This window comes from Denticeps clupeoides, chromosome 2 (genome assembly GCF_900700375.1).
Source record: "Denticeps clupeoides chromosome 2, fDenClu1.1, whole genome shotgun sequence".
In the NCBI taxonomy this organism is placed as follows: Eukaryota; Metazoa; Chordata; class Actinopteri; order Clupeiformes; family Denticipitidae; genus Denticeps; species Denticeps clupeoides.
This window is the reverse complement of record NC_041708.1, coordinates 26,579,975-26,602,357: the sequence shown is the minus strand read 5'-3', so window position 1 is coordinate 26,602,357 and position 22,383 is coordinate 26,579,975. Positions and strand designations below refer to the sequence as shown.

Here is a 22,383-nt window from a genome sequence, read left to right as displayed (position 1 = left end):
TCCGTGAAAGCGGTTTTAAATAAAAAGTGTGACATAATCCTCCATAATTCGCAACATTTCAAATTGCCAGCTCATTTGGATCGTTTGGAAACCCTTGTTCCACCCTGAGCTGGTCAAAGGAAACGACAACGTGGTCTTCGTGGCCATCTAGCGGCCATGGCTCGTGGGGAAAACGTCGCAGGAAACTTCGCGATTTATGTTTAGTGCTTCGGGGGGAAATTAAGCACAATGCAAGTACAACGTGTATTGAAGTCTGGGAGTGTACTCACGCGACAAATCTTTAATATTTTAATTTAAAAGTCCACGAAAGTATAAATACATTATATTTTTTCTTCGTCTAGCACCTAACAATCTCTGAGCATGCTCTTCACTGACAAGTCTGAGCCTTATCAGGGGTCTTAGTTTGTAAACTCAATATTCTATAGAAATCGAACGAGAATTGCTGGTGTCTTCCTCTTGTAAGTCGCTTTGGATAAAAGCGTCTGCTAAATAAAGTAAAGTAAAGTAAAAGTAAAGTAAAATTAGTGTAATGTTCTTAGTTCAGGTTTTAATCAAATTCAAGATATTTTCTTTAAATGAACCTAAATGCCCTGTGGGAAATGTAATGCTAATATGAATGCATTAAAAGCGAGTAACAGTAACGAGTACATGTTTTAGAATAATAACATGTTTTATATAATATAGAATATAATAGCAATATTAAGATATTTTTTTAGACATCCAGCACTTTGCTTGTTGCCGACGTGACAGCGATTTAGCAGGAAAATACGAACGAGGCGAATCTGTGGACGGAGTGTGAATTCGTGTCGAAAGTTCGGGCCGGCGAACACGCGGATACGTTTACCCGTTCCGCGAGATTTCATCATTCGGTCCCGCCCGCCAGCCGCGTCGCGCCGCCCAGCCCATGCTCCGGAGAGCCGCATCAGCGCTGCTCAGGACTAGCGCCCGAATCGGCACCCTCCTCCCCGGCCAGGAGCCCCACCGCGCGTCTCCCGTCGCCAGACCGCTGTTCGTATCGGCCAGTTCGTGCAAGAAGAAGCGCGGGGGGGTTTGGCCGCAGCCGTCTGAAGGACAAAGCATGGACGGCAACGTCGAGGAGGTGCTGGCTCCGCTGAGGCAGGCGGTGAAGGAACAGGTATTTAATAGCGGGGTTTTTTTTTTTAATTATCTTTAGACATGTTTGGACTCTCCCAAGAGTGAGATCTGCCCAGTGCTGCGCAGCCTGAATGAATCGAGGATGGAATCCCAGCTGCGAAATCTGTCGCCCCTCTGTAAAAATGTATATATGAATACATTTCGTATGTCGTGAACTGTAGAAACATCTGCTTGCTACAGTAGTATTAGTAATTGTGAGTATTGCTTCTCATTGCCACGTGTGAGGGGTGCGATCTCGCGATACGACACGTGTCACGATACACGGGGTCGCGGGACGATCACATCGCGATATGCTGTGATACCGTACGTGTTGCGATATCCTACAGTCCGCCGGAAATGTAAAAACAGAGCCAAGGCACGAGATGATTTCGCTCGAAGTCGCCATCTACAGGAGGTGGAGGTTGTTTCTCGTCTGTGCTGACATCAGTTAACAAAATTCTCCGTAGCACCACCCACCCATTAGTATTCAGATATATCGATATCGAAGTCCCTGTATCGATACATCGTGCTACATTGGGGTATCGATGTTTTCTGACACACCTAGTTGTGTATGTGTCCAGGGTGATGTGGTTCGCCAGATGAAGGCTGACGGAGCTCCTGACGTGGATGTCGCTAAAGCCGTGGCAGAGCTGAAAGCTCGGAAGAGAACCCTGGAGGCAAAGGTGAGCATTTGGCTCCGCACAGAGCGATCTCCGCGTTGGCCCACATGCTTTTATTCTGATGGAGTTACTGGGTTCCGATAGGAGCTTGCTCTTCAACCCAAAGATGACATCGTCGACAGAACAAAAATGGAGGACACTTTGAAACGGCGATTCTTTTACGACCAAGCTTTTGCCATATATGGGGGTAAGGTTGCAGCCCATTTTCAGCTTTTAACTGTTTAGCAGTATAATGTCAAGACTTTGAAGAGCTTTGAATCCATTCCTAAAAGTAGCAGCATATATGCCTTCCATTGAACTTGTCATTGCATTTGATTGAACAGACTGAAACTAGCTGTGTAAACCAGTCTACACACACACAAGCATCTTGAGTCGTCCTTCCAGATCTTTATGTATGCAAATTAGATTATTATGTACAGTACAGGCCACATGCTTGGACACACCTTCTCATTCAATGTGTGTTTTTTTATTTTCATGACCATTTACATGGTAGATTCTCACTGAAGGTGTGTCCAAACCTTTGGCCTGTGCTGTCTATAAAATGAAGCCTTAGTGTGAAATAAAACACAGACCCGAATAAGAAATAACTTTTACTTTATATTAGTAATACACCTGAAATTAGTAATTAATGTGTAAGTCTTTTCTTGATGCCTTGCACTATATGTTTGTGTGTGTGTGTGTGTGTGTGTGTGTGTGTTTAACTCTGGGCAGGTGTTAGTGGCCTGTATGACTTTGGACCGGTTGGCTGTGCTCTAAAGAACAACATCCTCCAAGTGTGGAGGCAGCACTTTATTCAGGAGGAGCAGATTTTGGAGATTGACTGCACTATGTTGACTCCGGAGCCTGTCCTCAAGTGGGTGCAAATTCTCGACATGAAGAGTGCCATCTTTTGCATAATTTGCCATGCTTGTAGTGTGCTTGTTTGGTCATCGTGAAAACGTGCAGTTACTTAATTAGCTTTGGTTTGAGCAGTTACGTGACATCTCTGATCTTGGTGTGCAACAGGACATCAGGGCACGTGGATAAGTTTGCGGACTACATGGTGAAGGACGTAAAGAACGGCGAGTGCTTCCGTGCTGACCACCTCCTCAAAGGCAAGTCCTTCACAGTTGAGGTCTAAGATAACTCTAGTGGCTCGCCTACCTCCATAAAGAGTAGCAGGGAGGCAGGAAGAGCCCTGCTCATGGTGTGAGGCCCGGCCAGGGCGTGGGTATCGCTCTGGTGCCTGCGGCCAGAGTAAACGACAGCGATCTGCATGAATCACACGGGGCTTTTCTCGGGGGGGCCTGAGCCGTGGCCCTCACAAGCTGAGGTCTTCCTGTCTGCTGGCCGTAAGCCATCTGCAGGAAAAAAAATCAGCAGGATGTGGTCCTCCTGGCTGACTTCTACCCAACAATCACAAGTGCAAGAACCGAACGTGATTATTTCATAGAAAGCCACTAATACATTAGACAGGAAAGAGAAATGACGAGATTTGTCTTTCTCTCATTTTTAGCTCATCTCCAGAAACTGATGACTGATAAAAAATGCTCAGAAGAAAAGAGAACTGAAATGGACAGCGTAATTACTCAGGTCTGTATTTCTGCTTTATATTATGCCACATGATGAATCAACTTTAAATTAGAAGTTGAGAGCTAAAGGTCCCCTGACTTGGACATTTGTTTTGCTTTTATATAGGTCTTATTGTCCCCTTGTACTGTACCTGAAGTGTCTTTATGAAATTCAGCCGTGGTGCAGAATTACACTTTTAGCCAGACACACAATGAGATTTCCCCAGGATGCCCCAGGATACTTCTATGGTGTCTGTAGATTTAAATGCTAATGAGGAGGAGGGAGGCGGGGCGAAGAGGAGACCGGCCTATAGAAGTATTGCTGAAATAGCGTCATCAACACAGTTCACCAACCAACAGAATGACTAAAGCACTCTTTACACCTATCACCATTTCTAGCCACTGCAGGACCATAGACAGGCTAGGGGAACTAGTATTAATGTTAAATAAACACAGAGTGAAAATTTTATGATAGGACCTTTGACAATATAGTCTTACTTGCCAAAATATGTTAATAACAGTGATTTATCTTAACTTATTCACATAAGTGACACCTCGTTTAAATTCTAGCTTATGAAACACAGTATACCTTTGAATTCTTAATTTTTTTTGGAAATGTTCTTCTTAGATGGACAACTTCACTCAGCAAGAGTTGGCCGACATGTTTATAAAATACAACGTCAAGTCTCCCACCACAGGAAATGACCTCTCACCCCCAATCTCATTCAACCTGATGTTCCAGACCTCCATCGGCCCAGGAGGAAACATGCAAGGGTGAGAGTGACTGTGGCAAGCTACACTTTCAAGTGTTGCAGCTCTGCTGAGGACCGATTGTTTCTTCTGGTTGTAGGTACTTGAGACCAGAAACTGCTCAGGGAATCTTCCTCAACTTCAAACGCCTGTTGGAATTTAACCAGGGAAAGCTTCCATTTGCTGCTGCCCAGATCGGAAACTCCTTTAGGAATGAAATTTCACCCCGGTCTGGCCTCATCCGAGTCAGGTGAGCTTAACCCAACCCATCTTCATGTAGTTCAGTTATCTGTTGCATCTAAACTGTCGCTGACTTCTCCTTAACACAGGGAGTTTACCATGGCAGAGATTGAGCACTTTGTTGACCCCACTGAGAAGGTGCACCCCAAGTTCTCCAGTGTGGCCGAATTGGAGCTCATGCTGTACTCATCTAAAGCTCAGACCAGCGGGCAATCTGCTGCCACTATGAAGCTGGGGGATGCAGTCGAGCAGGTATGAGGAGGAGAAGCTGAAAAAGTAGAGTAGAGATTATTGTGGTGATTATGATTGATCATATTTTCTGTAATAACCTGTATCTCATCTGCTAGGGGGTGATCAATAACTCAGTCCTGGGATACTTCATTGGGAGGATCTACCTCTACCTGACCAAAGTGGGTGTGGCCAAGGACAAGCTGCGTTTCCGGCAGCACATGGACAACGAGATGGCCCACTATGCCTGTGACTGCTGGGACGCTGAGACCAAAACCTCTTATGTAGGTCTACTTCTCTGTGATTGGTGATTAGAAGACATCAGTGGTTATTTTAATCTCTGAACGTCCCTTTTGTCCACAGGGCTGGATTGAAATTGTGGGATGTGCCGACCGCTCGTGCTATGATCTGTTGTGCCACGCGAGAGCCACAAAGGTTTCCCTGGCAGCTGAGAAACCCCTAAAAGAGCCCATATCCTTAATCGATATATATTACTCTCTGACACCACAGTAGATTAATTGGACAGGCATGTAAAATTCCCCAGTCCCCAGTAGTCACGGATTGAAGTTTTTCATCACTATGACTGATTTCCATCAACTGAGTGCATTAAAGGCCTTCACAGACCAAGCACGTCTGAACACTGCCATGTATTCTATGCCATGTCATGTCACATGCCATGTATTCTATGGCATGTGTGATTGAATTCTTCCGTATCATCACGAGGAAGGAGAGAAATGTCGGATGCTGTAGGTCTGGCAGGTGTGTTTTAACCGTGAACCCTGCATGTTGTTGGCAGTGTAGAAACAGCACATGATGCTTATTAACCTATTTTTCAAAGGTTTAAAAATTAAATAATAAGCTCTAGTTATAAAACACATTATGTGATGGGACTGTGATTGGTGCTCCGTAATAGCATCAACATTTTTTTATTTATTTAAATCTACGAGTTGTTCACTTTAACCATGGCACACAAAGTTGTAAATGTTGTCCAGTTTGAGCCAAACAAGGGTGCCATCGGAAAGGCCTACAAGAAGGATGCTAAGCTTGCTATGGAGTACCTGGCTATCTGCGATGAGTGCTACATCACAGAACAGGAGAAGCTGCTTAATGAGAATGGGTTAGTGGATACCTAACACACACAGTCACACAGATCTGAATTTAGCCCCTGCCCCAATCTGTTGTACTTTATTACAGTGAGTTCACCATTGAGACTGAAGGGAAAACGTTTAAGCTCACAAAAGATATGGTTAATGTCAAGAGGTTCCAGAAGACGTTGCATGGTGAGAAAATGTGACGTTTGGTCAGAACTTCATCAGTGCCCGAGAACAATATGAACAATAATCATTGTTGGTTTCTGTGTCTGGCAGTGGAGGAGGTGGTTCCTAATGTAATTGAGCCTTCCTTTGGCATTGGGAGAATCATGTACACAATTTTTGAACACACATTCCGTGTCCGAGAGGGCGATGAGCAAAGAACAGTAAGTCTTCCAGCAATTAGCCCTCCTCCCTAAATGTATGGCTTGTTCAGACATATAATAGATCTTGTTTATTTTCTAGTATTTCAGTTTCCCAGCAACTGTTGCTCCATACAAATGTTCCGTCCTTCCATTGAGCCAAAACCAGGAATTCATGCCATTCGTCCGGGAATTATGTGAGTCCAACAGGAATCTGAAAAGCATTTTGCACAAACAGGTGAAGTTCAGACCATGGCACTAATTGCTTGTTCATACAACAGCGGAGGCCTTGACCAAAAATGGCGTGTCCCATAAAGTGGATGACTCGTCAGGCTCAATTGGGAGGCGCTATGCCAGAACGGACGAGATTGGCGTGGCCTTTGGCATCACGATTGACTTTGACACGGTCAACAAGAGCCCCCACACAGCTACGCTGAGAGACAGAGACTCCATGCGACAGATCAGAGCAGAGGTAATAATCACGGGAATAATGAGCTGGTGTCCCCTGCTGTCTAGGTCCCTGAATGGAAACTGTGGCAGCCTTTTATCCTTTAAGCGAACAAATCTCTTCAAAAGTTGTTAACCTGGTAAAATAACTCAGCGATTGAACTGAATAAAAAAAACAAACACAAATACTGTGTTTGTCTGGAGCCACCCTAACTCACCATAATGCGTAGCTAAGAATTGAACGAATAATTTAATTCACACAAGTCAACAGCATAATTGGGGTCAACAAAGTAGCAAAAGATGGAATCTCTTCTCAGCAGTAAATATATTCACTATTTGTACTTTGCTTGTTAAGTGTCAGCAGTCATTCATACCAAAGATGACCATCGTTATCTAAAATGTATACATAATAAGCTTTAGGTCAACCGTTCATAGTGTTTTTAGGTATTAGGATTCATAGGACCCACATTGATAGACGGATCTTTTTAATGAGATTGGACACCCTTGATTTTATAAATGTACATTGTACTTGATGTTACAAAATTGTTGTATTAAATGGGAAGCGCTGAATCTTCATTGCAGCTCTAATGTGATTTCGTGTTTTGGAATGGTGGTTAACAAATTCCTCCATGACTGCAGGTGAACGAGCTGCCTGAGCTGGTCCGTGACCTGGCCAACGGCATCAGTACGTGGGCTGAAATTGAGAACAAGTACCCCATTTTTGAGGGTCAGGAGACCAGCAAGAAGGACACGGTGGAGGAATAAGTCAATCTTCATCAATCAGCCAGACATCCTCGCAAGGAAAAAAAAAACCATGAACAGTTTTTACACTTGCATCCAATTTTACTGTAATGTAAAAAAGAAAAAGAAACGATCAATATGCACCATTTGTCCCACTCGATTAAAACCTCTATCATCAAAGATGTAAACATATTGTGTTATTTGAAGTCAATATTAATAATAAATTTGCCTCTGACTTTTGAATGGGACTAAGATGTTTTCACCATTATAATGGCCAGGTAAAATTGTAACATGGAATGAATATGGTTCAATAAATGGAGCAGCACTTTCTGACCATTTTTTTTTTTTACTTAACCTCCTCTCTCAATTGATTGCTGCAATGTAATAGTTAATGCTTTCCCTAATATAATGCCTAATATATTTTACAACAACTGGGTAAAGGAGTTAACCACTCCGATAGATGCAGTGGTTAAATTATCGAACATAATAGAGGTTGGTCATTATTCTGGCATGGTTGTACACTTGCTTTAAAAATAGTAGGGTAATGGGGACATTTTTAAATTACTTTTCACTGTCTGTTGTTGGAAATCAGAAGAATGATACTATAATATAGTGTATATCCCCATGAATTTTGCCCTTAAATAGCAACCAGGTATGTTCTGTTCAGCATCTATGATACATTAAACAGGTTGCCCCATAAGCACAGAAGTAGGTAACCTTTGAATCTCATAAAAAGAACATGAATGAAAAAATTATTTTTGTTGAATTCAATAATTTGCAGACTACATACAGTGCTGTTAAAAAAAAAAATTCAACTAATTGCCCAATTGCACAGCATTAAGAGCGTGCATATCATGAATGCTGGGTCTTGTCTGATTATCTACTGCACCTACTGGTAACTTGTTTGCCATGTAGCAATAAAACATATTCTAAATACCTGGATTATTCTAGTTAGTCACATTGCACTGCTATTATTTTGAACAATGCTGTATACAATACATGTGTACTGTTGTACACCAGTTTAGTAATGTGGACCTCTACTCAGTTGCTGTCCAGAGAAAGATCCTGCAGAGGAAAATGTGCATGCTGATCCTTTCACCCCCACAGTAATATGAGTCTGTGCAGGAGTGAGAGAAGCAGGGACAATGTTTGAACACATTTACAAAATAAAATACATCAGTGGCCGATGACGAGCATCTACAATAGTTTGCATGTATTTTATATGGCAGGGATTACTGTATACTGTAGAGTTTAGTCAGACTATACACTAAAGTAGACTATTTGGGAGCCAAAATAAACTGATTACAAAACTGTTAAGCAACAAAGGTGTTGTGGAAAAATATATTGCTTAAAATGAACATACCTGGCAACCCTGTCACCATGCAAGTGGCTGTAGATGACTGTAGGCCTATAACTAGGTGGATGGGGGCTAATACAGTTCCGTTCAGGCCCACCTGTTCTTGACCTCATTATAAATCAGGGGGATACTGATACCCTTTTTAGAGAAAATGGAGGTGATTTAATCGTCTTTACTCCAAACAAAGCTCTCGTTCTTCAAACAGAACACAAATGGGAAGTCCATCTCAGATGACTTGCAGGAGGGGGATGAAGATTCTTCTTCTGAACCTTATCAGATCTCCTGACTGCGGGACTCTGTGTTATCTAAAGCGCATTGTGTCGCACACTTTTGGCTCTGAATTCAACAGCAGGTCCGCCCAAGTCTATAAATGTCTGTTAAAAAAAGGCATATATATGCCCCCCCCCATCGTTCACCTTTCCTGTCCGCAGCTGCCGCCCTGGCAGTCGGTGCGTCCCGAAGCGGAGACTGTACTGCCGCGTTGCAGTCAAGGTTAGTGGGGCAGAAACTGCAGAATGACCCTTAACATTAACATATTAACATGAACACATTACTTTACATTAACATGAACACATTACTTTTGTAACAGAGCAAAAGAGTGGCCAATGACAGGATCTAAAGCACAATGCATTCAACATTTGCAAAACTAACAATTAATGCACTGGCATCAGTGTGATAAATACAGTGAATTCATAATCTGCATGCTCTGGAATCACAAATCTCATATTAGATCTATTTCAACCTGACCTAATGTCCCATTTAAACTCAAACTCTTGCATTACATTGCATGACACGACCATTGTCCATCCCTGGAATAATACTCCAGAAAGACCCTGTAAATAGATTCTCACCCTGCATCAGTGTCAGCCGAATTAATACAATTACACTAGCTGATGAAGTAGAACGATGAGCCTCTGTTTCTGATTTGCGACACCATAGGTGCCTGTGGAGCTGTAGAAGCGTGTGACAGTATGGGGGTGAAGGCTGCCCTACCCAGATACGAGCTCTACTTCTACAATGTAGTTCTGTGCCTGGCAATGCTTTGGGCTGCCAGCTGGATCTATGAAGTGTCCAGCAGTGAGTACATACACACACAGAGACAGCGTGACTGAGAATCATTTTACACATAACATTGCACATCCATCCACAAACATGCTGTTGCTATTTTCTGGGGCCGGCTGTGTCCTGTTTGAACGTGTGTGGCATAGAGCTACTGTATTGTTTCGGGGTAGAGGGCAGGGGGGGGGGGCGTATCACTGGGACAGAGAGCCAAAGGCACACTGCTATGCAGATCATGCAGTGGGGATCGGGTGACAGTATTAATACCCCAGCAAGAGGTGAGATAAATGGGATTGTGTGGCAGCGCATTTGTAAGGCTGGCCAGTGTCTACGGGGCTGGCCAGTGTCTATGCTGAAGGGCAACACTGAAGAATAAAACCATCCCAAAATATCAGACACATTGATACGTTTTTTTTTTGTGTTTCAAGCACAAATTCATTGTATGTTCTGATTTTTAGGCAATGCCAATAGAAGAACCTTCAAATCCAGCATAAAGCCAGGATGGTACTACATTGGTCGGAAAATGGTGAGAATTTACTGTGGCTACATCGTGTGACCTGCAGAAAGGAATTCTCTGTCATCTGACGTATGGGGTTTTTGTGGCTGCTTTACAGGATATGGCTGATGTTGAGTGGAGCATGTGGTTCTCTACATTTTGGGCACACATTCTGTTTGCCCTGTCTGGCCATGTCATCTTTGCCAAAATATGCTCCTTGTTGGCTCCACAGGTGGGTCTGCTACACTTTATGGCAATCAATGTCCATCTGGCAGAAAGGGTGTGGTCTTTTATGGTTGTCCCAGAAATATACTTACCTGGCAGGGGAGATACCGTGATCAAGAAGGCGGTTCACCCAGGGCGAGGCTCAGCCCTGCGAATTTCCCCAATGTGGGAATCTCGACAGCATCATTTCTGGTAGTGGGGCACTGTGTTCACGCTCTCCCCTGAATAGGGTGGGGCAGTGGTGGCCTAGTGGTTAAGGAACGGCGAGCCACTGAGGTGCCACTGAGCAAAGCAGCATCCCCACATGCTGCTCCCCAGGCGCCTGTCATGGCTGCCCACTAATCACCAAAGGTGATGGGTTAAAAGCAGGGGACACATTTCGTTGTGTCACTGTGTGCTGTGCTTCACTTATAGATGCTCTCTTACTAGAACTTTATATCGAAAATTTCCTTTGTACATAACAGACTGCACCAGCTTCCAGTCGTGCTGCAGGTTGGTACAGTGATAAGAGGTGACATTTGGACCAACAGGACCCTATTTTTAGACCAGAGGACTATGCTTGTCAGTATTGTTCCCATGGCGCTTGTCCTCACTGCCACAAGTTAATTCTCATGCGTGAGAGTGCATACTACAATCCATAAACCGGTGGCTTCTGAAACAGAAATTAATATTAATACTAGCCAGGTAGGCATAATCTATGGGAAATAATCTATGAAAACCCATGGTATCAGATGTGTATTTGAAAGAATGTCTCTTTTATAGACGTTTTAGGCACAAATTAGACTAAGCAAGCTTCATGGTGTTAGAGCAGTGTAATCACATCTCAAATCATCCTCATACAACTCTTTCATCCCACAGTACAGGTCGTTGGTTTACATGGTGTACGGGATTCTGGCTGTGTTCACCAGTATGGGCTGGACCTATGTCACTCTCATCCTGTCCCACTGCGTGCTGCTCTACAGCATTTCTCTGGTCAAACTCCGGTGGATGTGCTTCTCCACTGGCCTCATGACCCTGGCCACGTTCAAGATGGAGCCATTTGTATCTTGGCAGGTGGGTCAAAGGAAAGGCTCTGAGATTCCAAGAAGAGTTGCTTTTTAATACCTTGCAGAGAGTAACCCCAAGACCTCAACTGTTCTTCTGCAGGAGGCCTTTGTCACAGGGGGCTTTGATCTCCGCCACATCCTCTTCTATGGAGGCTGCGGATTCACCATAATGCGTTGCATGAGCTTTGCTCTGGAGAACTGTGAGAGGAAAGATGGCAACTACAGCTTCCTGGAGCTGCTCAAATACAATTTCTACCTTCCGTTCTTCTACTTTGGGCCCATCATGACGTTTGATAAGTTCTACGTTCAGGTACAGCTTCACGCAGCATTCAGTTGCATTAACAGAATAGTTCATTGTTTATACTTCATGCTTCCAAGGAGGAACATGAAGCTTGTTTGTGTGCATCTTCTGCCCCCTACAGGCCAACAAGTCTGATCTAAGCAGGAAGGAGCGAGAGATGTGGAACATCTCCCTCCAGGCTCTGCTAAACCTAGGAGCTATTGTGATGGTGGATGTCCTTTTCCACTTCATGTACATCCTGACCATTCCCACAGATATGAAGCTGTTGAAGCACCTCTCTGACTGGGCTCTGGGTTTGTGGTCATTATTGCATTTTGGATGGCTGTGACTCATTCAGGTGGATTTTTGGTCATAGTAATATTTTTCTTTGATTTTTTTTTTTTTAAGTGGGCTTGGCCTACTGGAATCTTGTATATGATTGGGTCAAAGCTGCTGTGATGTTTGGCGTAATAAATACTGTTTCCAAACTGGACCATCTTGACCCGCCCAAACCTCCCAAGTGCATCACAATGCTTTATGTGTTTTCTGAAACGTAAGTGCCAAGACCATAAACAAACTTCCTGTAGATCACGTGAGTCCATTTAGACACTTTTGGATCTTTCTGCTTTTCATTCACAGACATTTTGACAGAGGAATAAATGACTGGCTCTGCAAGTATGATTTTTAATGGATTAACAGCATCATTTTAATATGCATAATCAATAATAAGACTGATAGTGTTTTCATCAACCTTTCAAGATATGTGTATAATTACCTGGGAGGGAAGCATGACAACGTGCTGGACGAGCTGGTGGCGACTCTGTGCACGTTTGGCATCACGTCTCTGTGGCTGGGCCCTGGCTGGGGGGTGTTCATCTGGGCCTTCCTCAACTGTTTTGGCCTGAATCTTGAGCTGTGGACAACCAAGCTGTTCTCCATGGAGCCTTTTTTCTCCGTTGAGGTGGGTATAGTGTTTAAAAAATTATAGTTCGAGTTTCATCATGTTTCTAATGTCTTTATGCACTAAATTGTCTTCAGATGGCAATGTCTGAGGCCATGTCACGCAGGATCAGAGCTGTGTTCAACACCATAAACTTCTGGACAATTGTCCTCTATAACCTCCTGGCCATCAACAGTCTTGAGTTTGCCAAGCTGGTTGCCAAGAGACTCCTCTTGAAAGGTAAAAAGTTTCCCTATTCACTTTGGGAATGGGAGTGGTGAGCTTTGTGCAAATACCCCTGTCTTCTGCACTTGTGTCCCACAGGCTTCCCTCTGTCCACCATGGTCGTGTTGTTTGTCACCTACTGCTTGGTGCAGCTGATTAAGGAGACAGAGAGGAGGCAGGCCCTGATCGATGACCCCGACCCCATCCCTCCTCCAGCTCCTGCTCCTGCTCCCGACCCAGACACAATAACACCGACCACCACTGCTGCTCCATCACCTGCATCTGCCCAGACTGTGGATCCAAGCAAGGCCAAGTCCGACTGAAGTCAGCATGACAGAATTAAATTCAGTTGCTAAACCAACTGATTTTAAACACAAGTTGTAATTCCATACATCAACTAAAATGCCTTCAGTGTTTATAGCACAATAATAATAAAAACATATATTTAATAGTGAAGTGATTGTCACATGTGATACACAGCAGCACAGCACATGGTGCACACAGTGAAATTTGTCCTCTGCATTTAACCCATCACCCTGAGTGAGCAGTGGGCAGCCATGACAGGCGCCCGGGGAGCAGTGTGTGGGGACGGTGCTTTGCTCAGTGGCACCTCAGTGGCACCTTGGCGGATCGGGATTCGAACTGGCAACCTTCTGATTACGGGGCCGCTTCTTTAACCGCTAGGCCACCACTGCCCCATATACACACACAGTACATGCCAAAAGTTTGGACCCACCTTCTCATTCAATGTGTTTTCTTAATTTTCATGACCATTTACACATGACACATGACCATTCTCCCTGAAGGCATCAAAACTATGAATGAACACATGTGGAGTTATGTACTTAACAAAAAGTGGAGACCTGACCTCCACAGTCACCGGACCTGAACCCAATCAAGATGGTTTGGGGTGAGCTGGACCGCAGAGTGAAGACAAAGGGGCCAAATGTGCTAAACACCTCTGGGAACTCCTTCAAGACTGTTGGAAAAGCATTTCAGGTGACGACCTCTTGAAGCTCATTGAGAGAATGCCAAGAGTGTGTAAAGCAGTAATCAGAGCAAAGGGCGGCTATTTTGAAGAAACTAGAATATAAAACATGTTTTCAGTTATTTCACCTTTTTTTTGTTAAGTACAGAACTCCACATGTGTTCATTCATAGTTTTGATGCCTTCAGTGAGAATCTACCAACGTAAATGGTCATGAAAATAAAGAGGACACATTGAATGAGGAGGTGTGTCCAAACTTTTGGCCTGTCCTGTATATATACATATATGCATAATTATAGATGCTCGGGATGTGCTGTTGTATCAGTAATTAGCACTGCTGTCATTTTATAGGCTGTCTTTTTAACGCTGAACTAGTTAGTACACTTCATTGTCTGTAAACAATCATCAGATTATTAATCAGGGAGTTTTTTTTCTGTATATTTTCTTCAATTCGAAGCATACAAGCCCCAGCCTATTGGGATGTATTCATTAAAGTTTATATTTCATGCATTTTAATGGTTGTTATAATCGTATTCTGGTCGTGCATCCTTTAAATTTTAACCAAACGCAACGAGGAGCTGAAGAAGCATAATGTTCGGATGTGACTGGACTGAGATTTAAAAACAGCGTGGAACGGGCTGATTTAGAAGAGGTAAGAGGTAAAAACACTAAAGCAACAAACGCGCCTAAGCATCCGTTTTAGATATCAAGTCTTCAGTCGAGTTCCACCGAACGCGTGGATTCCGCGGCGCAGCATTGCCCGTCTGCGCGTTGAAAGTAGAAGATCCGGCCACCGACCCCGTGCGTTGGTGGTATAGTGGTTAGCATAGCTGCCTTCCAAGCAGTTGACCCGGGTTCGATTCCCGGCCAACGCAACTCGCTTTTTCGCTGTTTTTTTTTTTAAAAAGTACACCAGAAGTAAATCGAGTAAAGTTGTGACGTGGGGGTTGTTTCTGAATCTTCGGTAGTGACTCAGATCGGACAATGAAAGGGGAGAAGCTGCTCGAATCACTTTTTTCTCGCCACACAGTGAGGTATTTTAGTGGTCTTACATAAGCGGTCATAGAACACAGCTGCTCTGGAAAAGAGACCTTTCCACCCTTCTGCCAATGGACAAGCAGTGACTGTGCATTGGTCACATGAACTTAGGTGCTAATTTTATGCACTTGTTGTTCTATAAACTAATGATCAAAATGGCAACATTGGCAAAACATTGAAAAAACACAATAATGTTACAATAATGCTAGACAACTAACTAAATAAACGATACCCACTGTTAAACAATGGAATAATTTCACTTAAACTCACCTTATTTGGTGAGATTTGCTTGAATTGATCTTCTAATCAGCAGCATTGTGTTGGTAGTGAAATCCAACAAATAATGGGTATGGAATATTATTCTCACGAGAGAATAATCTCATGAGATATTATTCTCACAAGGTATCTTGTATCTTGTTCAGGCAACAACCGAATGCTCTAAGCTTATAGAGCTCGAAGTATACCCTATTTGTTAAATGACATATATTAATTTTACTGAGCAGTAAGCACCTCTGGCCCAAAGGTTAAATTTAGGTTATTTTTAGAATCATGATTCCATGTATTGGCTACAGTGCCTCCTAGTGGATCGTACCTGCATGTCTGGAAAAATCCAACCCTTTTCTCAGGGGGCAGTGTGACAGCTGAGGACCGTGTGGGGTGGAGATATCACCTTTCACATTTCACATGTACCCGGGGGGATTCCTCAGCTTTGTGCTGTGCTGCCTTATAAATAGCACGCCAGTTGGAGCTTGTCTGAAGAACTGAGGCAGCTGATGGGCATGCCCCCCTGGAAGCAACACTGGACTGACCCAGGTTTGCGTCTTCTTTCTGGACTGAGCAGAGCGGGAGACAGGCAAAGAGCCTGTGGAGTGGTGCAGAGGAGTAATTTGGATATTCACTTGTGCTTCACTGGAGAGAAATTAAAAGAGGAATAATGGCTCTGCCAATAGACCCAATGGAAGAGCCCAGAATGTACCAGCAGACCCTGCTGCAGGATGGGCTTTTTGATCTCCTGGAGAATGACAAATTTGTGGACTGTGTTCTAAAGATTAAAGGCAAGGAGTTCCCTTGCCACAGGCTGGTACTAGCAGCCTGCAGCTCCTATTTCCGTGCCTTCTTCCAGTCGGACGTCGAGGAGAGCAAGAAGCGCGAGGTTGTCATGGAAGAGGTGGAGCCTGGTGTCATGGGCATGATCCTGAAGTACCTGTATACGTCCAACATCAACGTGACGGAGCAGAACGTCCAGGACATTTTTGCGGTGGCCAACATGCTCCAGATACCGTCCATCTTCACAGTGTGTGTGTCCTTCCTCCAGAAGCGCCTCAGCCTGAGCAACTGCCTTGCCATCTTCCGCCTTGGCCTGATGCTGGACTGCCCACGGTTGGCTGTGTCTGCCCGCAACTTTGCTTCAGAACGCTTCCACTTGATTTCCCACGATGAGGATTTCCTTCAGCTGGACGCCAGTGAGCTGGCGGCCATCATCTCTTCAGACTCACTCAATGTGGAAACAGAGCAGGTGGTGTTCGAATCGGTGCTCAATTGGGTGGCCCGTGATGAGAAGTCACGCCTCCCAGAACTGTCAGGGCTGATGGATTGTATTCGTTTCCGTCTCATTCCTCGGGACTACTTGGCTAAGAATGTTGAAAAGCATAAGTGGATTTCCTCCAACCCTGATATTGTTAAGAAGCTGGAACTGGTGAAGGATGCCCATACCGGAAAACTTCCAGAGGCTGAGAAAATGAAGACAAAGAAAACCCAAGGGAAAACAAAAGAGGGAGCAGATGGGGAAAATGCAGAGGGTGGGGGGGGCAAAGAGGAGAACGAAGAAGAGGAAGAAGTGAGCATCCTCCCTGGGATCCTGAACGACAACCTCCGATTTGGCATGTTCCTCAGAGATCTCATGTTCATGATCAGTGAAGGAGGCTCTGTGGCTTATGACCCATCAGGAAACGACTGCTACGTCGCTGCACTGTCCACCCAAATCCCCAAGAACCACTGCAGCCTGGTCACTAAAGAGAACCAGATCTTTGTCACCGGAGGGCTTTTTTATAATGAAGACAACAAAGATGAGGCACTGAGTTCCTACTTCTTGCAGGTATTTTATCTGTGGTTAAGATCATGTTGACTTCTCCAATGGTAGAAGGACAGATCATTGACTCAACCACAAATACTTAGTCAACCATAATAACAGAATACACTTTCTAGCCACGAAAAACAATCTAAATACCAAACACAGACCTAGTGTCACACATGCCCTCATCCAAACCATTTAGCAAAATTAAAACTACAACACAAATAAAAAGTCATACATTGGATGGTAACATGCAAGTCTTTCCAGATGTTTCTAAATTTTAACACAGGTCCAAAACATGGTAAAAAGCTATTGATGCTATTGCTCAAGAACATACAAAAAAGCTCCAACAGGCCATCCTTAAATATTTTAGAATATTTCTTTTCTGCTATTTACAGTAGTTTACAAGTATTTTGTATTAACCATTTAAAACATTTTTGTAATTTTCGATGTGCAAGTAGTACAGCTATGTCTGTGTACCCTCCCACCCCACAGTATGACCCCATGACCTCAGACTGGCTTGGGATGCCCCCTATGCCTTCCCCACGGTTCCTATTCAGCATGGGCGAGGCAGAGGGCTCCATTTTTGTCATTGGTGGAAAGGAGTTGAAGGAAGGAGACCATGTCCTGGACTCAGTCCTGGTCTATGACAGACAGTAAGTACACAGATGACATGCCAAGCTCATTACCTGAAAACTGTTTACTGGCACACTCTCCTCCTTCCTTCGGCTGCCCTCATTAGGGGTCGCCACAGCAGATCAGCTGTTCTGGCTGTCTGCATTATAGACATGGCAAAAGATTTTGTGGGATGCTCCTCCTGAAGCAACTCTCCCATTTGGGGCAGTGGTGGCCTAGCGGTTAAGGAAGAGGCCTCGTAATCAGAAGGTTGCAGAAGGTTTGAATCCTGATCCGCCAAGGTGCCACTGAGGTCCCCACACACTGCTCCCCGGGCGCTGTCATGGTGGCTCACTGCTCACCAAGGGTGATGGTTAAGTGCAGAGGACACATTTCACTGTGTGCTGTGCTGCTGTGTATCACAATGACAATCACTTCACTTTATTTACCCGGGCTTGGGACCAGTACCATGAAATGCACTGTCAAATGATTACCCAGTGGCTGGGATACTTTCTGGCACTTTTTAATGAAATAAGCATTCATGAGCAATTCAAGAAGATCTGTACAATGAGTGAAGTAATTTATCTTACATTGATTAAGGTCTTTCAAATGGGGGGAGTCAGAGCCACTGCCATACACAGTGTATGGACATGGAACAGTGTCACACGAAGGAGTCGTCTACGTCATAGGAGGAAAAAGCGACAGCAAGTGAGTCGTTACCTGTGTCTCTCTTCAGGCCTACAGCTTGAATCTTCATGCACACGTGGCAACAGTCTGTGAATATTTCTGCAGAAAATGCCTGAAGAGGGTGTGCGCTTACGATTCCAAGAAGTTCGAGTGGAAGGACCTGGCCCCCATGAAGACTGCACGCTCCCTGTTTGGTGTTACCATCAACAGTAACAAGATTTACGTTGCGGCGGGAGTCACGGACACTGGCCTTACCAACACTATGGAGGTCTACGACATCGCCACAAACAAGTTAGTGAATGAAAAATCTAATAAAAATATACACATACTGGCCAGTTTATTTATTAAATCCAGGGTGTAGTAGCCTAGTGGGTAACACACTTGCCTATGAACCAGAAGACCCAGGTTCAAATCCCACTTACTACCATTGTGTCCCTGAGCAAGACACTTAACCTTAAGTTGCTCCAGGGAGACTGTACCTGTAACTACTGATTGTAAGTCGCTCTGGATAAGGGCGTCTGATAAATGCTGTAAATGTAAATACACTAACCTGAATGGATGCTTTGCACCCCAGCTTAAATACACATATTTTTCTTTTATTAATTTTTACCAAACAAATATATACATTCACACTTGTACATTTATGCAGAACTATATACATAGTGACATTTTATGTTGCCTAGAAGACATAATGTCGCCAAATTTTGCCATGAAGAAGATGCCATAATCTTCTTCATTTAATAATGTTGATATGTTTAATGATGTTGTACTCAAAGACAGGATCTCCTGTGATAGCAATTTCTTGGTAATTGTTTTCTGACAAGCTTTAAATACACATATATTAAAAATATACACTTACATGCTGTTTCTGAGCAAAGGAGCGCAAATAGAGCGCAGGTGTCTCTAACAAATGAGCCAGTGAACACGTGGCATATTGTCATTTCTGAATGTCGTTCATTAGGTGGTCAGACTTTGTGGAGTTCCCTCAGGAGCGGAGCTCCCTCAGTCTCATCAACGTAGGCGATGCCCTTTACGCAGTTGGAGGCTTTACTATGATACCCTCAGAGGAAAGTGATGAGCTCACGCCAAAAGAGATGACCGACATCTGGAGGTACATTCAGCACCAAATGAATAACAAATTAAAACTTAGCTATTTTTTTTTTAGAACTTTGAATAATTTTCCTAGTACAGTAACTAGAGCTGTGATCGGGCCTGAAAGGAGGGAGATCAAACCGGTCAAGATTTTAGAATTACATGAAAACACAAGAAGAGCCAGCACACATTGTTTTGTACAGGAATTGGTTGAGTGAACGTTGTACTCAATTTAATCTGTCTACATCACAGCAATTTTTTTGACGTGACATTTAAAAATGATCACATTGCTCCATTGACCTCTTGTAAGACCTCTTGCGTTCCGTACAAAATCCCACAGATACAGTGACGCAGAGAGGAAGTGGATAGGCATGCTGAGAGAAATTCACTATGCCTCAGGCGCCACCATCCTGGGCGTCCGGCTCAACACGCTGCGGCTCACTAAGATGTGAGGACACACCATCTGCTGGAGAACCACGCTACTGCTGAAGCACTCAGATCTCATTCCCTACCAGGACTGCCCAGTTAAAGGCTTCGGACATTTAATGCTTGTTTTTTTTCCATTATGTGTTTTATATTTCAAACCTACATAAAACAGCACAGAAAACCAGAGTGAAGTGCACCTGATACTCTGCAGGTTTACCTTCGGTGTGTTGAAATGGAGATCATAGCCCAGGCACAGTTCTCACTGAAGGCATCAAAACTATGAATGAACACATGTGGAGTTATGTACTTGAAATAACTGAAAACATTCTAGTTTTGATGCCTTCAGTGAGAATCTACCAATGTAAATCATCATGAAAATAAAGAAACACATTGAATAAGAAGGTGTTTCCAAACGTTTGGCCTGTACTGTATTTCAGTGCTTATATATATATTATATATATATATTATATATTAAAAAGAAGAAATGATGCCAACAAGGGTACTGCTTTGTAGTTATACACAAAAAGGATACACTGACAAGCTCAATGTTTCAAAGTTGAGAAGGCAAAGAAGAAACCTTGCAATACACTTTGGTTTGCTACTGAAAGTAATAGTTTATTTAGCTTTGTGTTACAGACAGTAAACACTAACCAATACGATAAATGACATAAAATACAGTCTATTATGTTATTAGCACCTCTAGACACTATTGTCTCTGTGTTGTCTTAGTATTCTGCTTTATATACCCAACACAACTACTGTTTACATGTGTTTTACACACTAGAGTTAACCAAGACATCGGATAATAGGGTAATGTGTGGAATAAAAAAATGTAAATGTTACACACTCGACTGGCTGGATACATTGAAGGGATGGGTGGAGAACGGACACTTGGAGACCATGAGGTGCTTAAACATGAGCGATTTCATTGGTGATTCTGGTTTAACACGTAGACAATGAAACAAAGGCTCTCCTCCACAAATGTAACACTGAATTTGAGGCTATGCCTGTTACCCAATGTCCCTTTATCCACAGTCTGAGCTTTAGCGGAAGCGTTACTGGTGCCAATGTAAATTAAAGCATCTTCCATACTTCATGAAGATATCTGATTAAGGTTGTTGTATAAGGTCAATATTCAAAAATGGTAATATTTCATAAAAGGCCACATGATCATAATCCTTCAGACCACAGACCAAGAATGACACTTCCACAATGACTTTAGGAGAAAAGGAGATATACATTTTACAAATGCCTTCACCCTCCCACAGCGCTCAAGACACGTTAGCTCAGAAACACACAAGCACCATTATTTGGTCAAGCAGCCTCTGGATTAGAATAAAAACCTAATAGTGTCATTGGAATTAACATTTGGCTATATGCTCAATGCAGTCTACAGACACAGTTAAGCTTAAACATAAAAAGTGCGTTCACACTCAGTTGTTCGGGCAAACCACTGATATTGTTCAATGTTCGCAAGCAAACACTCTCATTTGTTGTTGACCACAAAATAAAGTGCTTAGAAAAATGCAAAGCTCACTAATGGTACATTTTTTTTAGAAGACCATGAAGTTCTTTTTTGACTACCTGTGTAGTAACTCTGCTCATAGCTTAGGGATGCATTAAAAATGTTTACAGTGAAAATAAGGTGCTGTGTAACAAAAGTATACTTCATAAAAATAAAAAAAACTATATACAATGTGGCGAGCACTCTAAACTTCCATTAAACTTTCAGGGCTCTTTTAAAAAAAAAAAAAAAAAAAAAAAAAAAACACATCTGGCACACAATGTTTATTGCAACAATCTCTCCCATTCTAAATAAAAATCTAACAAATTTCCCCAAATATCACTACTGTGATAGTCCAAAGTGCAGAGGTCAGTAGCATCATTGCCCCCCCCCCCCAATAACCAGAGTCGAGTGTCAAGCACCGATCGATGCTCACTATGTAACATTCACTAGAATGGAAGATTCACTCCGTACAGACTCTTAAGGCAAGACAGGTGGACTAAAGTCCCGATTCAGCCCATGTTTCACTCATGCTGAGGTACATCAAGTCTGGGTAATTCCCCCCCCCCATCAAATCCTGTACGTGCTACTGAAAGCCCTTCATCTAAGTGCTGTCCGATGATGACTCTGAAAGCCAAAAAAAAAAAAAAAAAAAAATGATTACACGTGCCGGCAAGATCGTTGCTGATTTCACCACCAGCACCGTTGATTTGTTCTGTACCACTGCAATGACCACACTGTGCAACGTTGTTTTAGATGAACGGGACACCAAAGTGTGCACTAAAAGACACGAAACAAGCTTGACTAAGTTGGATAAGGGGCCACAAGAGAGCAGTAGTGCACGCTGTAATGCATCCAGCCGCTCAGGCGTTCTGCTGCTGCTGCTGCTGAACTCAGTGACCCCAAATAAGTAAAAAATGATCACTGGAAATCTGTGATTTTTAATTTTTTTTTATTACTTTCTATACCTCAACTGATATTTGGGAATATGTGTTATCCTTCATGTAATAATAAACTATTGATACCAGTATGTATATACTGTTAAATTCTCCTGAAAGTGCACTTTGAGAGACATTTTCGTCTTCATTTACACAGATTTTGACCTGCTGATA

General features: G+C 43.2%; 3 protein-coding genes, 1 non-coding gene and 1 pseudogene across 4 annotated transcripts; all 5 read left to right on the top strand.

The window, feature by feature from the left end:
* The first annotated feature begins 851 nt into the window (after positions 1–851).
* Positions 852–7,559, top strand: gars1 (glycyl-tRNA synthetase 1). Its single transcript, XM_028968385.1, has 17 exons — positions 852–1,135; positions 1,716–1,817; positions 1,899–2,001; positions 2,526–2,667; positions 2,820–2,908; positions 3,310–3,386; positions 3,993–4,138; positions 4,215–4,364; positions 4,444–4,606; positions 4,702–4,866; positions 4,946–5,053; positions 5,554–5,699; positions 5,777–5,862; positions 5,950–6,059; positions 6,139–6,232; positions 6,317–6,507; positions 7,122–7,559. Exons 1-17 carry the CDS (start codon positions 905–907, stop codon positions 7,245–7,247), a joined length of 2,229 nt encoding a protein of 742 aa, XP_028824218.1. The 5' UTR covers positions 852–904; the 3' UTR covers positions 7,248–7,559.
* Positions 7,560–9,008: 1,449 nt separating this feature from the next.
* hhatlb (hedgehog acyltransferase like, b) lies at positions 9,009–13,307 on the top strand. Its single transcript, XM_028966889.1, has 12 exons — positions 9,009–9,072; positions 9,520–9,657; positions 10,098–10,165; positions 10,254–10,367; positions 11,219–11,413; positions 11,507–11,716; positions 11,829–12,000; positions 12,095–12,239; positions 12,326–12,361; positions 12,446–12,647; positions 12,725–12,866; positions 12,951–13,307. Exons 2-12 carry the CDS (start codon positions 9,552–9,554, stop codon positions 13,172–13,174), a joined length of 1,614 nt encoding a protein of 537 aa, XP_028822722.1. The 5' UTR covers positions 9,009–9,072; positions 9,520–9,551; the 3' UTR covers positions 13,175–13,307.
* On the top strand, positions 10,445–10,584 carry LOC114784974 (uncharacterized; annotated as a pseudogene).
* Positions 13,308–14,641: 1,334 nt separating the features above from the next.
* trnag-ucc (transfer RNA glycine (anticodon UCC)) lies at positions 14,642–14,713 on the top strand. Its single transcript has one exon. It is a non-coding gene; the product is annotated as a tRNA-Gly (tRNA).
* Positions 14,714–15,633: 920 nt separating this feature from the next.
* klhl40b (kelch-like family member 40b) lies at positions 15,634–20,142 on the top strand. The gene is made up of 6 exons (XM_028966888.1): positions 15,634–16,971; positions 17,443–17,603; positions 18,163–18,270; positions 18,355–18,540; positions 19,211–19,360; positions 19,682–20,142. The coding sequence occupies exons 1-6, from the start codon at positions 15,811–15,813 to the stop codon at positions 19,791–19,793; spliced, it is 1,878 nt and encodes a 625-aa protein (XP_028822721.1). The 5' UTR covers positions 15,634–15,810; the 3' UTR covers positions 19,794–20,142.
* The last annotated feature ends 2,241 nt before the right edge of the window (positions 20,143–22,383 follow it).